Source organism: Copadichromis virginalis, linkage group LG3 (assembly GCF_057382275.1).
Source record: "Copadichromis virginalis isolate Kocher_CV1m ecotype Utaka linkage group LG3, C_Virginalis_male_GT1.1, whole genome shotgun sequence".
NCBI lineage: Eukaryota > Metazoa > Chordata > Actinopteri > Cichliformes > Cichlidae > Copadichromis > Copadichromis virginalis.
This window is the reverse complement of record NC_140620.1, coordinates 45,381,760-45,397,213: the sequence shown is the minus strand read 5'-3', so window position 1 is coordinate 45,397,213 and position 15,454 is coordinate 45,381,760. Positions and strand designations below refer to the sequence as shown.

General features: G+C 42.3%; 1 protein-coding gene across 1 annotated transcript; it reads right to left on the bottom strand.

The window, feature by feature from the left end:
* Positions 1 to 78: 78 nt before the first annotated feature.
* LOC146714988 (uncharacterized) lies at positions 79 to 15,230 on the bottom strand. The gene is made up of 8 exons (XM_085451338.1): positions 15,088 to 15,230; positions 9,095 to 9,204; positions 8,479 to 8,563; positions 4,610 to 4,805; positions 3,131 to 4,200; positions 2,204 to 3,003; positions 1,147 to 1,353; positions 79 to 1,052 (listed from the first exon to the last, which is right to left on the bottom strand). The coding sequence occupies exons 1-8, from the start codon at positions 15,228 to 15,230 to the stop codon at positions 808 to 810; spliced, it is 2,856 nt and encodes a 951-aa protein (XP_085307464.1). The 3' UTR covers positions 79 to 807.
* Between the last annotated feature and the right edge of the window lie 224 nt (positions 15,231 to 15,454).

The following is a 15,454-nucleotide window of genomic DNA, read 5'->3' as shown; positions in this document are numbered from 1 at the left end:
GCGTGCCTTGATACATACTAGTTCGACTATGATCATGGTACAGAGGTTTGCAAAAAACACTTCACAGGTGCATCATGGTCCGAGATTTTGAAGAATACTTTAATACACTCTTCATGTGGGAGCCATGAGTTAGGAGAACAACGTCAGTCAGTATCAAACACAAACTATACAGTTTCATACATTTTTTTCACATGACATGTAGTCTAGTTATAAAGATCAGAACCACTGGTTTCTTCTTCCAAAGCTTTACACATTCATGTTTGGTCTTCAGCCTTCAGTGGAAAGAAATGCTGGACCAAGGACTAACTGCTGTAGTCACAGACCTTTGTTGCTTGTTTCTTCTCTCTCTCCGTTACACTCACTCGCTTGCCACTGTTTTGTAGTAAAGCAAAATGACATAAAAAAATAATAATAAAATAATACAAAAAAAAAATCATTCGTTGTGTTTCAATGCATATTCACACAAAAGTACATTTTTGTACAACCGCTTGAAAAGACATTTAAAAAAAAAAAAAAAAAAAAAAAAAAAAAAAGAGACACCGGGCATCCGCAACACCGAGTACACTCATCATCCTTAACTGGAGTAACCCATCTGTCTTCTTAGCTTACTCATTGTTATTACACTACTCCCATATGACCAGAGACGGGGAATGCAGCTATACTTCAGAGTACGGCACCCATGTAAAAAATAAAATAAAAATAAAGGGGAAAGAGAAACTGCGTCCGATCGTGATCTAGAGTTTTTCCTCTTCATTGTGATTGCTGGTGGTTTTTACATTATGATATCTGTCCTGCTAGCGCTCGGCCCTAGCAGACTGCAGCCGCGCTCTCCCTCCTCCCCTGCTTCTTCAGCAGCTGGATGCGGTTGTGGACGTAGAACTTGATCGCCCTCCAGTCTCGCTGGTTGCTCACCAACAGAGGGCAGAGTTCGAGGCATCGTTCGCAGTCCGCCTTCGCAGGGACGCGCAGTTCCATGAGGTTTCTCTTCAGGTGAGTCTCCACTGCTACACGCTCGGCTTCTGACCAGGGACGCTTCAGGACGCCGCGCTTCCCTGTGTGACCGAGGCAGAGGAGTGACACGGTTTAATGACTGAAGTATTAACACAGATGTTTGTGAGGTCACGCACTAATGATGACAGATTTTACCTGATTTAGGTGGAATGTTTCTTCTCTTATGGGCATTAGCTAAAGACGGGCTGACGACAGGTGATGGAACGGGCGCCTTTTTCTTCCGCGGAGGTCGGCCCGGTCCCTTCTTTTTCACCGTGACCTCTGTCTTCTCTTTAATTTCCTCTTTCACTTCCTCTGCCTCAGAATCTTCTGAGAAGGAATCTGCCGAGTTGCCAGACATGACTGCATGAAAAGAGATCAAACAGAGGTTAGTTATCCAAACGTACTAGCAAAGCAAAACTGTTCAACCACACGGTTAATGTTACTTCAAATGGTAATAAATAAGTTCAAAGTTGTAAAATGTTCTTCTCAGACAAAATGATGAAGTTTTTTCTCGAGGGCTTAAAATGGGTCTCGGATTTGTAAACTTCCTCTCATGGGTGTGTTGCAGTTTAAATTGGAGACTACAGTATTTAAATAATGTTGCATGAAAATAACTGAATACATTTTAAAAATGAAATTTCAGTAACTACTTTGCATTTTTAGAACTACAATTTACATTATTCAAGTTTTTAAAATGAGCCAGCCAGCAGGTGTTTGATTTAGCATAACATAGCATAATGACTGGCTAATCGTTTTCCCTGTTGATTTTATGCAAAGCAAAGCTAACCAGCAGCTGGCTGATGCTCATTTTTTAAAGATGAGCCGGAGTTCCATTGATACTCTTATTTTATTCAATGAGCACACTACATTTCCCTGAGTCACTCAAACACACTGACAATTCTTTACCCTTGTTTAAAAAACACCCCCCCCTCCCCCGCCAAGTTTCATATTAACCTCTAGTGCCATCTAGCTGCACTAGTTTGTTTTAAATCCATGAAAGCTGCACTCTTAACCGGTGAAATTAGGGTTCACTGAACTTTCTAAAAAAAAATTTTAAAAAAGAAAAGAAAAAAAAAAGGAAGACAGAAATTCATGCATTAAATAGACGTTGATGGGCAAACACTCCTCAAACACTCAATCATTTCTACTGAATAGAAAAAAAAAATTAAGTTAAAAAAAAAAAAAAAAAAAAAAAAAAGGGTTTCCTTACCGTCCAACTCGAGGCAGATGTGCTGCAGGCTCATCCCTCTGAAAAGCACTCCCTCCCTCTCTCCATAGAGAACGACTCGACCCACACGACCCATCAGTGCTGGGTCTCGTATGATAGTGGAGCAGTTCTGGATCACGTGGTACTCGTGCTCCAGGAAGTCCTCCAGCCGTTTGATGGCTCCTCCCTGGGTGTCACCCTCCTCCAGCAGTAGCAGCTGGGTAAGGATGGCAACCTGTCGCCGCACTCGTGTTGCCGTTAATGCTCCGGGGTTTTTAGCACCACTGGCTCGAGCCAGGTTTCTCAGGAGGTCTGTGCCACGGAGTGGGGTAGCAGGGGAGTGGTAGGGCCGGGAGAAGACGTAGGGGCTCTCTGGGTCCACCCCTACGTTGGGGCTGGTTCGAAGAAGCAGGTCGAGGCAGGATTCGCAGTGTGGCGGGAGAATTAGTGGCTGAATGCGCCCTCGCTTGCCTAAGACACCAGCCCGTGGGAGATGACACAAGACCTGGCGCTCAAAGGGGGACAGGAAAGCTTCCATGCCAGAAGGGGAGCTGTTGCTGGCGTTGGGCTGAGGGGTGATGCGGTTACGGTAGTCCTGGATAGTGAGCTTGGCCACCTCGCATTCTCGGTGGCGATTGTAGAGGATGAGCAGAGAGAGGCTGGAGTGGCAGAGCAGGCGCCAGGCCTCGGCAGAATGAGGAGAACGAGTCAAAGAAAGGAAGGAGGAGTGCTGCTGACGACGGAGATACAGGACCAGGCAAGAAAGGGAGGAGAGTAGTGGAGACATGTGATGTCTGTGTGTGCTGGAAAGGGAAGAAAGAGAAACATGCTTTTAAATTAACAGTTGAATCTCAACCAACTTTCAAAAAACCTCAAACATAAAAACACTCAGATACAGCAGAGCAGAAAAAAGACAATAATTCACCACACCTTACAATCTCTCCATTCTTCTCTTCAGGTGCATCGTCCTCCCCTTCCGCGCTCAGCTCCAGCTCTTCATCTGGATCGATGTCTGGGTCCGGTGTAGGAGGTGGAACTAACTCCTCTTGATTTCTTGGACTCTCCACTTCGACTTTTTGCTGTTCTTCATGCTTTTCTTTCTTCATCCTCCGGCCCCTTCTGGGGGTAGACAGTGGCGGAGGTGACGGACTCTTTACCCGGGGCACCATCGGGGGTGCTGGGGGTTTTGTAGCGGGCAGTGGTAAGCTGGGTGCTTTCTTAGCAGCTGCAGGCTGAGCCGAAGCATTTGGTGAAAGCGAAAGGGAGAACGAGACGGCGCCTGTGCTCGAACGGGTGGCAGGTGATTCCCTCTCCCTGGGGAAGAGAGATGGGGGAGTTGGGTTGGAGGAGGACGACTGAGGGACTGCGAAGGAATGACTGTGAGTAGCAGAGGTGGAGGATGAAGAGGGGTGGGGTTGCGAGGCGCTGCCATTTGAAGAGCTGTGCGTGTGGAGGTGAGCCAGCTCCATGGCTGTTCTGACTTCCGGTTGGTTGGCGTGGTGCTTCTCCAGGTGGCGTGCCAGGGATCGGTAGTGCCGGCCGCAGTACGGGCAGTGCTGCCGCCGGCTCACCGTGGGACTACTAGAACTGCCGATGTTTATGTTGATGTTATTGTTTATGTTAGTGGTTGGGGGTGTCAGAGAACTGACTGCGGGCTGGGATCTAGGTGGGGGTGCAACAGGTGTCGGGCGGGAGAAGGAGGAGCAGGGGCGCCCAGGTCCTCTGGAAGAAGTGGGCGCATTATTCTTCTTCTTCGAATTGACCGCCGCAGGCAACTTGCGTTTCTTGCGGCGCCGAAGCATTCGACCCCTTATCTCTTCCATTTCCTCTTCTTCATCATCGTCGTCGTCGTCATCATCTTCCTCCTCTTCATCCTCCTCCCGGTCTGAGTCACTGGGTTCAGAGTGGGTGAGTGGGGAGGAAGAGGGCGATAATGACCACGAGGGGGTAAGGTAATCAGAAACAGAGAGCGATAGTGGGTGGGGGCCAGCCTCTTCCTCCTAAATGGACAGATTAAAAAAAAATAAAAGATGTATTTTTTTTTTAGTTCACAGGCAAAAAACAAAAAGAAAAAAGTCCTCATGTGTGTCTCTCAATCGTTTCAAACTTCATTCTGTCTGCAGTGCCCATTTGAGAGTCTCCTGGATCCTACTGAGGACACAGTCACGTTTATGAACGGGAAAATAATTCCCCACACAGCTACCATCTGTAGCTTTTAGCATTAGGGCTTAAAGCTTGATTATGCATTGGTGGACTGTCACCTCATAGCAACAGGGGTCTATGACACAGAACAATTGTAAGGAAAACTCTTAGAAGGCTCTAGTCGCAGTTGAGCTTTTATCTTTTCATGCCAGAGACAAATACAGAATAACACCAAACATGTCACGTTTCCATCAGTTGGTAACTCACCATTGCATTCTCGCCCCAGTCCGTTAGGCTGTAGTCCACTGTGATCTCCTCCCCTTTGGCGATGTCTCGGATCGCTATGACAACTAATCGCACCTGGGTTCCGCAGTGGACTTCTCGAATCCGGCAGTTTGGCGGAGGGTGGAAGAGCACGGGTCCTCGAACACCACTTCCCCCCTCCTCCCCCAACTCTGGCACACTAGAAAACATGATGTCAAACTTGATTTAAACACAAGTGGTCCACATAAAGGCTTGAACAAATCAAAACAATTCAACAAGTCTTAGCAGGGCTCTAGACTAACTTTTTGCCATGGGTGTACCGGTACGCCTAACTTTAAAAAGTTAGGCGTACCGGCACAAAAGTTAGGCGCACACAAATTTTATAATAATTTATATAATATAATGTGTTTTTCTGGATACACTGTGCTTTTTCAGCATTCAAAGATTGATGACACCGTGTCAGAGCACTGGCTATGAATTTCAGAAGGATCAGGCCTTAACTTAACAGAAAAGTTAGCAATAGTTCTTTTCCTATTACAGCTACATCCACTTCTGTCGTGCCTAGGCTGCTCACTAGGGCTGGGTATCATCACTGATTTCTATAATCCATTTGATTCCGGTTTTCAAAGTCCCGATTCGATTCAATTTAGCCTCAGACAGTCAGAAATATTATAACTCTGATCATTTATCAGTACTGACTTCATCAGAATTGTGAGCATCACAGCAGATGCCTTTGTGTGAAAGTAACTGAGAATAAAACACAGAAAAACATGAAGGAGATTTTCCTGGTCTGGCTTTTTATAGCAGATAACCTTAAAAATATTCTACAATGTTCTGCATATAAAGTTTAAATTTCTTCAGTATTGAACAACAGAAAAAATAGGCTTTCTTGTCCGAGGTCATTTAAGTGAAAAAAAGAAAAAGAAAAGAAAAGACAGCAGCGCTGTAAACAACGGTAGACTGGTGGGTAATAAGTGAATGAATAATACAGAAAACAGAGATTGGAGACGGGAAACTGTTCTTGAAGTACAGAGAGAGATAGAGAGAGAGAGCTAGCTGTGCATGGAGTGTGATTTTAATAGTCGTGGAAGCAAAACAGCAAAATTCACGACGACATTGATCAAATGTGAAGCGCAGTTTGCTGCTTCTTTTGCTGCTTCTTTTGCTGCTGGCTCGGTGAATTTTGGTTGGAGAGAGACAAAACCTGCAGCTCAGAATCAGCACAAAAAGACGTAATCACAGCGCGGACCGGACGCATCAGAACCGCAAGCTCCGACAGCGTGTCCGTCTACGGGCCGTCGGGTGAGAAAGCCGAGAAAGACAAAGTTGATTCTGATGCGTCGGTCCGTTCTGTGTTTACGTCTTTGTGTGGAATCCGTGTACCTGCTCTCATTTGCTGTTTGGTTGTTGTTGAAATGGTTTTGTGAGCTTTAATCTGAGAATCTGGCGTTTCTGGCAAAACACAGTTATATTTAAAAGTCGATTCAGGATTTAATGAATTGATATCGCTTTATTCAAGCTACTCACCTCCCACTTCCACCTGCACTTTCAACTGGACCACGGCCAATCAGAGAGGTCCTGCCCCTTACTATCTCTGATTGGTTTAGTCCACGATAGGGGCATAATGTGTGTCTGTTGTTGACCACAGGGAAGGTTGCAGATTTTTTTTTTTTTTTTTCCCTACCCGAACAGTTGGTCTCACAGGTGCAACCAAATATTTTTTTTTTTTTAGTCGCACCACTGAAAAATTTGGTCGTATTTGTGACCAAATTGGTCGCACTCTAGAGCCCTGCTTAGCCATTACTCCAGTTAATCAACCGAAAGTGTTTTACAAGAAGGCCACAATAAAACCAACCTGCGTCAACATGAATATGGTATCTGCTGGGAGTGTGGTGCATTAATAAAAATCAGTCACATGTTTATGCTAAAGCCAGTTTAGTTATTTTTTCTCTGCAGTTATATTTATACTAGAGATGGCACGATACCACTTTTTTATGTCCGATACCGATATCATAAATTTGGATATCTGCCGATACCGATATGAATCCGATATAGTGTTTTTTAATCAACAAAACTGTTTTTTAAATATCTTGCTGCATTTTGTATAAGTTCATACTCAAAACAACAACTACACTAAAGCTATTCTGTTATACCTGTATGCAAAAAAAAATGTTTCATAGTTCAGCAATACTGATCAATCTAATAAACTTAAACCTACACCATCCTCCCTATTCTGGTATTTTAAAGAGTACTTAGCGTAAATATTAAGCAACCTAACTAATAGGGTTCCAACTCCCAGCAACAACAAAAATAAATAAATAAAAAATAGGGAACCACCCCTCACGCTCCACCTCATGATGCTTAATCGACGTAATCAACCTTAATTTGATGCAGTGTGAAAAAAAATGCACAGAAATCAATTATTTTTCAAGAAATATTAAATAGATTCAACATCTTTCTTCAACAGAATTGCAGACTGCACAGATGGTACCTTCCCAAAGGAAAAAGTACTATAGCTTACTAGGGTATATATATTAGACTTAATAGTTACTATATACAGTAATGGACTTCTATTCATTTTACATCAAATTAAAACTTTGGGTGTCAGATAATTATTTATTAAAAGCGAGACATTTTAAATGAGAATAAGAAAGAAAAGTATGTCTTTGTGCCCCCTTTTCCTGTTAATGCCCTATCGGCCCCCCTGGCTAAACTTTGCTAGATCCGCCCCTGCACAGTTACCAGCGTCAGCTACGTAGAAAAAGATCCTCGAGTAGAAAGTAATAATAAATACATTCTAACAACAGCTGATCAAGCTTAAACGTGCTGCTGTTGTTCAGCCGCTGGTTTCCTCTTTCTGGTGCAAAGTGGGCCAAAAGCAAACTAGAGAGACGGACTCGCGACAGAAAAGCCGATCAGCTGATCATTAAGCAGTTTCATGATTGAAGTAGCAGCCGGAGAGCGAGAGGCAGTCGCTCGTTAAGCTTAACGCAGGAATGCTTTACATTCAGAGATGGACTTACACACTTGCTTTACTTCTCTCGGGATAACTTTGTCGGAGATGAAATGCCGGGTTGCTAGCGAAGCTCCACATGCTATCCAGACCACCGACAGGTCCCGCATGCCACAGCCGCTCTATCACGTGATGCATACTGCTCCGAGTGCTAACGTTCTGAGGTGAGTTACGGCGTGTTGCAAGTTTTGTGAGGTGCTTTCGTGATATTTAATGGATCGGATTACATTTTTTATTTTTCTCCGATATCCGATCCAGTAATTTAGGTCAGTATCGGACCGATACCGATACGTAATATCGGATCGGTCCATCTCTAATTTATACAGGTACACTGCTTGCTTCACAGGCCTGAACATGACTATCATTCAGTGGGAAATTTCAAAAAAAGCAAAACACATGGATGCACATAAAAACTTACAAATCATCAACCTCACAGTTTGTTTTTTTTGGTGTAAAATCACCATCTGAATGGCCTAACCAACTTAGCAATTTCCTTTCATATAATGAAACTTTCCTTTACAGTTGAACCAGAAAGTTGCAGCTCTCTGCCTCTTTTCCATTTCAGTGACTTTCTGAAGCCTCTGTACCCCTACGTGGCTCCACGTCTTTACATGTGTGTGGTTTCAAAATGACAATGAAAAGCACATATGAATGTTCTGAGGTTGATGAATGTAGGAGCCTTGCTTTTTCGTCAGCGAAAAAACAAACTCAATTTAGCACCTCTCTTGAAACTTTCTGCCTACAGAATTAACTTTCCTTTTCTGTGACACTGCGCTAGCTTGCAGGTGTGGCTAGCTCCACATGAGTCTTTTTTTCCCCTCAAAGATCATCTGAGCAAAGTGGTGAGGGTCCTACTTACCAGAGCTGAGTGGGGTCAGGCAGGTAGTAGGGACTCCCTGGTGGAGGGAGGCGGTCTTCTGCACCCTCAGGGTACTGGCCATCACCTGGGACAGAGTAAACGTTTTAAATAGGACCCATTATGCTTCTCCATATTCCTTTTCCCATATATACACAATGTTAAAATGGTGAATTCGTTTATTAAGCATGGCAAGTTTCAAAACTTCAGGTCTGCATGAGCTCAGAACGACCCTGAAGCTTGTTTTTTTTTTTATGCTTGGCTCTGTATGCCGTTAAAGGCTATCCATAACAAGGTCCTCTCAGCTACATAGCTTTGGTTGTGGATACAGAATCCCCACCCACTTGCTGCTAAAAATTGAGGGACATCCAATCAGCAAGAAAAGAAAAAAGAAAGTAGCAGTAAATGGAGGTTGCCTTTAAAGTAAAAGAAAACAGATTGAAACAAGCTGTTATATACTGGGTCATCTGAGTTGGAAATTAGCATAATAGCTCCACTCACACTTGTTATCACTTCACAGGTTTGGAAAGTAACATTTTCTTTCTCTCACCTAGGTATCAGTGGACAAAAACACATCAACACCAGGTGGCAAACACATTGTGTGAGTCTTCACATTTACCGGGGCTGTAGCTGTGCTCTGACATGCTCTCCTCCTCTTCATCTTCTGTCACATATGCTCGGTCACACACCTTTACAGGTGTTCCCTTCCTTTTCCTCCCACACACACGGCTGTAGAAACAAAGTCAGGTCTTCATTTAGAAAACAAACAAACAAAAAAATCCAGCACACTCACATGAAGACTTTGTATAAACACGGGAATGGATCGCAGAGCAAACAAAGTGATCATGTGTACCTGCAGCAAAGCAATACAGGTGTATGCTCACGTGGATGACCTACTTAACTAGTCACGGTGGTAAAAAGTGATAAGAAAACCATTTTAAACTTGTGACTTTAAAAAATTTTTTTGGGATGTATGATGAGGACTAGAGCAGGATCTAGAAACTTCAGTGGTGGGTTGATCTATTAAAAATGGATTCTGTGACTTTATGCATTTACTACACTGCACATCTACATCAGTGCACCACCTGCTAGTGGGAGAGCAAACAAGGAAAGAAGGAAGCTAACAGGAAACAGTCTGCTGCCGGTGCAGCCAACAGCATTTGTAACTTAACCACAAATTGTGGCTGAGCGAGCTGGCACGACTGATGTCAACACTTTCCCTGTCAGCAACTCTCTTTCTCTCGCGCTCTGACTCGCTGTCACTCTCGTTATGTTGATGCAACATCCGTGTGGAATTTTTTTTATATTGCATTTACTGTAACTTAATATTTAGTTGTCAACTTCATGTTAATACATCTCAGCTCTACTCTACATATGTATGTATGTGTGTGTGTGTGTGTGTGTGTGTGTGTGTGTGTGTGTGTGTGTGTGTGTGTGTGTGAGAAAGCAGGTGCACTCACAGTGTCAGCAGGGAAAAGAGTAAACTAGTCTGACTTTAAGTGGCAAGAGGATGTGGTAAAATCTTTACAGCTGAGCTGAAATGAGACCAGTTCTAATAAATTAGGTTAATAATAAAAATAAAATGTGTGCTTTCGATAATTCTTTTACTAATAAATATTCAATTTTCTACATTTTGTTTTATAAAGTTAGGAATGCAGTGTTTAAGTCAAGCCTGATGTCATCACATACATTGAAATATCCCCAGTCTCCTCAATGAGGAATATATTGTACTAGCTCAACACTGGTACTGAATCAGTAATCTGTCTCATCAAATGCCCAAAGTTTAGATATTGTGATCTAACAAATGCTTTAAAAACACAAATACATACAAGTATCACAGAAAATTGTACTAAACCCTACCAAACATATTTAAATTTGTTTGGCATGACTAGCATTGAATTTTGAGATTGACGTAGTTTAAAAAAGAAAAACAACAACAACCAAACAAACTCTAATATAGTACAACACCATGATTGAACAGCTTAAAGAACCACCTCAGCTTGAAGGAATTGTGTTCTCCATGATTTTATCAGGAATTTTGGTCCAGCCTTCTTTACAGCGTAGCTTCAGTTCATTGTGGTTTGGAGGCATTTGTTTATGCTCGAGTCTCGCTTCAGTATTTCAGTTTTGTAGAGGTCTGGACTCTGACTGGGTCATCGCAGCACCTCAATTCTTTTGTTTTTCAGTCATTCTGTTGTAGATTTGCTGCTGTGATTGAGATCACTGTCCTGCTGCTCGACCCAGTTTCTGCCAAGCTTTAGCTGTCAGACAGATAGCCTCACATCTGACTAAAGAATACTTTGGTATACAGAGAGCTCGTGGTTAACTCAATGACTACAAGCTGTTCAGTTATGTGGCTGCACAGAAAACCCAAATCATCACCCCTCCACCACTCTGCTGACAGCTGGTAAGAGGTCATCTGCACTTTGGTCTAAACTAGCCAAAGGATATCGCTCCAGAAGTCTTATGGTTTGCTCAGATGTAACTTTGTAAACATGTTCCTTTTAGAAAACAGACTTCCTCCTAGCAACCTTTTCCAACAAGCCATACTTATTCAGTTTTTTCTAATTGCTCACTGTCATGAACTTTAATATTTAACATGCTAACTGAGGCCTGTAGATCAAGGATGTCAAACGTTAAAGCCCAGGGCCAGAACTGACCAGACTCCAATCTGGCCCACTGGAACGCTTTAGAAAATGTGAAGGAGTGCTTAGATTTTGACCTTTTAGCTGTAATGTTTAATCTTTTTTCAGCTTTTCCTATTGATAAAGTCTCCACCGCCATCATCATTCATACTACACCAAGGTGGTTAAGTCATAGATAAACAACTAAATGACAGAAGTTCATGTTTCTCCGCTATCTACTACAGATTAAATAAAACAGGTCTACTACTTCCATTTCAGTTATAGACGGGCTTTGGTTAAAAAGAAAAAAAAATCAAACACTATGTTGTATAGATTCAAGACACCCGGGGCAGTAAGCTACCAGAACCTTTTCTGTCATTTTATACAATTATCATGCAGAGAGAGAGAAAAAAAAAAGAGCCATTCTGTTGGTCTATATCTTTTGACTTATTTGAGCTACCCTGAAAAGTTCTGCTGTGCTCAAAGGAGGACATCCTGGCCTTTCCAATGATATCTCATGTGTTCGGGTGGCCTCTTAACTTCAGATAGGCAGGACTTCCCAAAAAGAGTTAAACTATAAGATACTTGCATCCTCGGTTGTCAGGAGGCGTGGAAGGCGTAAAGGTGTACTTGTTTTTACAGGACAACATATATGTTCAGTAACGTTTGTACTGACTGCTGTCTTTATAAATAACACTTCTATATAATTAGTGATTTGCTAAAGAAATCTTTAATGTATTTCACAAACATTAGAAACTTATAACCTCTTATATCAACAGAGTTCACCTATGGAGAACCTGTTCACTTCCGATGAACCCAGTTACATTGACTCTTTGACTTCAATTCACCTACATGGTGAAAAAAATACAATTATTTACACACAAAATAATATTTGTAGATGGATGTAACACTGACTATATGTCTGAACGTTAATTAAAAACTAGGGCTGGGCCATATTATACCGTTCACGGTAATACCGGTATAATGTTAGGCAACGATAGGAAAATGAAATATCGCGATAGAATGGGAGTAAAACGCGCATGCGCAGTGCCTTTGTTTTCATACGCACATGGCCGATTGTTGAGTGAAACAGATGAACCAGAATTGGTTTGTAAAAATGGTGCAACTTCCGTGATGTGGAACTGGTTTGGTGTTTGTCCGTCAGATACACAACAAAGCACATTTTTTTGCAGAACATGCAAGCGGCCGTTGTTATTGTCATATTTGTCGGACTAAGATGCTCTTAAATCTGGGAGTAATCTGGGTCCTAAACTCCGTATGCTTCAGGTCAAACAACACTGCAGCATCACTGAGAGTTAAAAACTGTCTAAATTCTTTCATCTTTAATAAAACGATCAGCATTGCTGCTTTACCAGGTGTAACTATGAAGTTTAACTTCCAGGCATCCATGAAAACAAAAGTTATTACATTTAACGGAGTTAGAAGTTAGCAGGAAGCTAGCGGAAGTTAGCTCGCTAGTTTCGCTAGTTACCTAAGCATGATATTGCATGTTCTGACTGAGAGATTTCTGAAAAAAATCAAACGTACAGCTCTGCTATCACTTCCAACATAAATGAAGACAGGAAACTAAACAGCAGTGACGTTTGTAGGGTTACTGAAGTTGGGCTAGCTGGTATATAATGATGTGCTACGTGATCGCTAGCGACACAGCTATGTTAGCATAACATAAACAGTGAAGCTGGAGGACGAACACTAACACTTTTCCACTTATAAAAGTTAACGTGAAGGTTCTTCATGGTTAGAAACAAATGCAATCGCATGGCAGGATACTGTAAACGGACCAAACTTCAGTCAGGAGAACAACTGAGATAATCCATCCACAATACGAGGTTAGTCATTAATATACTGCAACAACATGGGAATAGAGCAGCTGCCAGAGAATTCAACATTAATGAATCAATGGTACAGAAGTGGAGGAAGCAAGAAGAATGAGTTTAATAAAGTTTGATTTATCTGACTGCTTTGTTTCGCTTAATGTGCCTTATAATCCCGTGCACCTTATGGTCTGAAAAATGCGTACTGCACACTGCAGTTTAATGTTGCAAAGCACCTCTTTTTAACTTCAGTGGATATTATACATGGTTATGCTGAGGATATGTCAGCCCATTTCTACTGGAAATGCCTTTTGGTTAAACTTTCAGCAAGGAATTTGCATTTGCACTGTTACATTTTTATAAAGCTTTAATGTACATAAAAACCAGCTTCTTGTTTAAGTGAAAATAAATGGAAGGTTGTCTTTTTGCACTAGTAATGTTGTGGAGTTTTATTTTGTCTCGCATCAATTATATCGTCGGTTATATCGTTATCGCAAATTTTCAAATATATATCGTGATAAATATTTTTGGCCATATCGCCCTGCTCTATTAAAAACTATGAATGTTATTCTTTTTTATTATTATTTCTTTTCTTACAGGAAAGGTTACTTTGCCTTTAAAATGCTGGCAGCCTGGTAAAGTGTGTTGATTGTTTGGATAAAGACTCATCGATTGTGAAAGATAAACACAATTTGCAATCATTGGGAGTGTGACTACACAAATTACCATGCACATTAGAAGTTTAAATACCCAGCTTGCTGTGGTGGTGGACCGTAACTATTATTTCGTGGCTGCTGCTAGTTTGTGTGAAATTAAAACGGCAATGGCCTTACACTGAAAACTAACAGATTTTTTAAAAATCGCATCGTGAACATTAGATTACATTGTAGGTCTACAGCTTCAGAGGGCTCAACTCATTCTGCACAATTTTGCCAGCACCCTCAATGAAACAGGAAGTCCTCACGGTGGTAGTTGTCGCCCATTTAGAAATTATCTGACCCCTCTGGACTCTGCACCACCACCTGCTAAGCACTGATGTGAACATGTGCTGCAGATGGTGCCAAGAGTATTAAAACAAAAAACACCCCCCCCACACACACACGTAAAAAAGCATGGCGTCAAAGCTGCTGGAGACCAATTCCAAACTACTTCCCAGAAAATCTCTTGCATTATGTCCCTATAAGTTTAATATAAGACAACATATAAGCTTCATAGGGACATATTTGTGTTTAAGTTATTGTTCTACAAACAAATAGATCATTGCATTCAACGGAAAAATAATCTCATGCAGTCTACTCAAATACTACTGGATTTACATCATGTGGCTAACTAATAAAAATGCAGAGAAGAGGTGATCATTGGAGAGGATTAACAAACCCTGATCTACTGCACAGCTATTGTGAGGCTTAACACTACACTTATTAATCAAAAATGGCCCCACCCCTTTAAGCAATCACGTCAGTCTGTAAAAAGGAAATGACCAAAAAAAAGAAAAAAAAGAAGCATGATTAGCAAAACACTGCGTGCCTAATTCACTGAGCACGGTGACAGTTAAGTGTTTTTGGGGGCATTTTGGTCGCGGTCAGCAACTTTGTTTACTTACACCAAACAAGCCACGAGTCATGATCTACAGCAGCTGAGCACTCGAGAAGTGCTGAGAGCTGAACGACATTGTCTTTGAATAATACGTTCAGTCTAAGAAATCATATGACTGACGTTACCGAGGAGAGGGAGAGATATAACTGACAGTCTGGGTTACACAGCTGACGGCTCCTGTTGAGGACATGCTAACATTAATGCTAAACCACGGCTAGCCCCGTTAGCTTCCAACGGCTAACGTTGGTACTTCTGTCCCGTCAAAATCTCAAAAAATAAAAGGATGGCGCTTAAATGCACAGCGGGTTGGATGGGGGAGAGATGCACCTTCGCCGGGCACACCAGCTGCAACCCGCAGCTGAACGAAAATCACTTTCCATTCCCCGTTTTCTGCAATATTACGCTGAAATCATGCACGCGAAAAAAGGGCTTCTAATGGTAACTAAAGAGACGCGCACGGCGCGTGCGTCTACGGCGTTGCATTTTGCTCACAAATCTCCGCTGAGAAAAAAGGATCGCTCGCGGCCACAAACCGGAGGCTCGCCGGTCTCACTCACCCCCGTGGTGGCGGCGGTTTGCTTCCATCCCCGTCGCTGTCGAGGGTCGGTGGCTCCCGGTAGTCAAAAGGCGACCGAACATTCTCCGCCATTAGAACTGCCTTCCCTACCTCTCGCGCTCCGGTAGATTGCACAACGCGCATGTGCACAACATCCTTTGGGGTTCTATTGGTAAAATGGGGTGCACTCACCTCTATGAGCGAGAAGCTAGTTTAATTTTATTGGCGTGTTATTTATGTATATGTTTACTTCATATGGCGACAGTTTAACTTTCAAAGACCTAAAACAGAAATAAAGACTAGCAGCAGACACGAGTGAAATACAACTAATATAACTATACCTGCTAAATACACGTATCCAAGTGCGT

Coding starts and splice junctions, on each gene's coding strand:
- LOC146714988 (XM_085451338.1), bottom strand. CDS start 15,230: ATGCGCGTTGTGCAATCTACCGGAGCGCGAGAGGTAGGGAAGGCAGTT. Junction 4,201..4,609: donor ACTGGGGCGAGAATGCAATG/GTGAGTTACCAA, acceptor CTGTCCATTTAG/GAGGAAGAGGCTGGCCCCCA. Junction 1,354..2,203: donor CATCTGCCTCGAGTTGGACG/GTAAGGAAACCC, acceptor CTTTTCATGCAG/TCATGTCTGGCAACTCGGCA.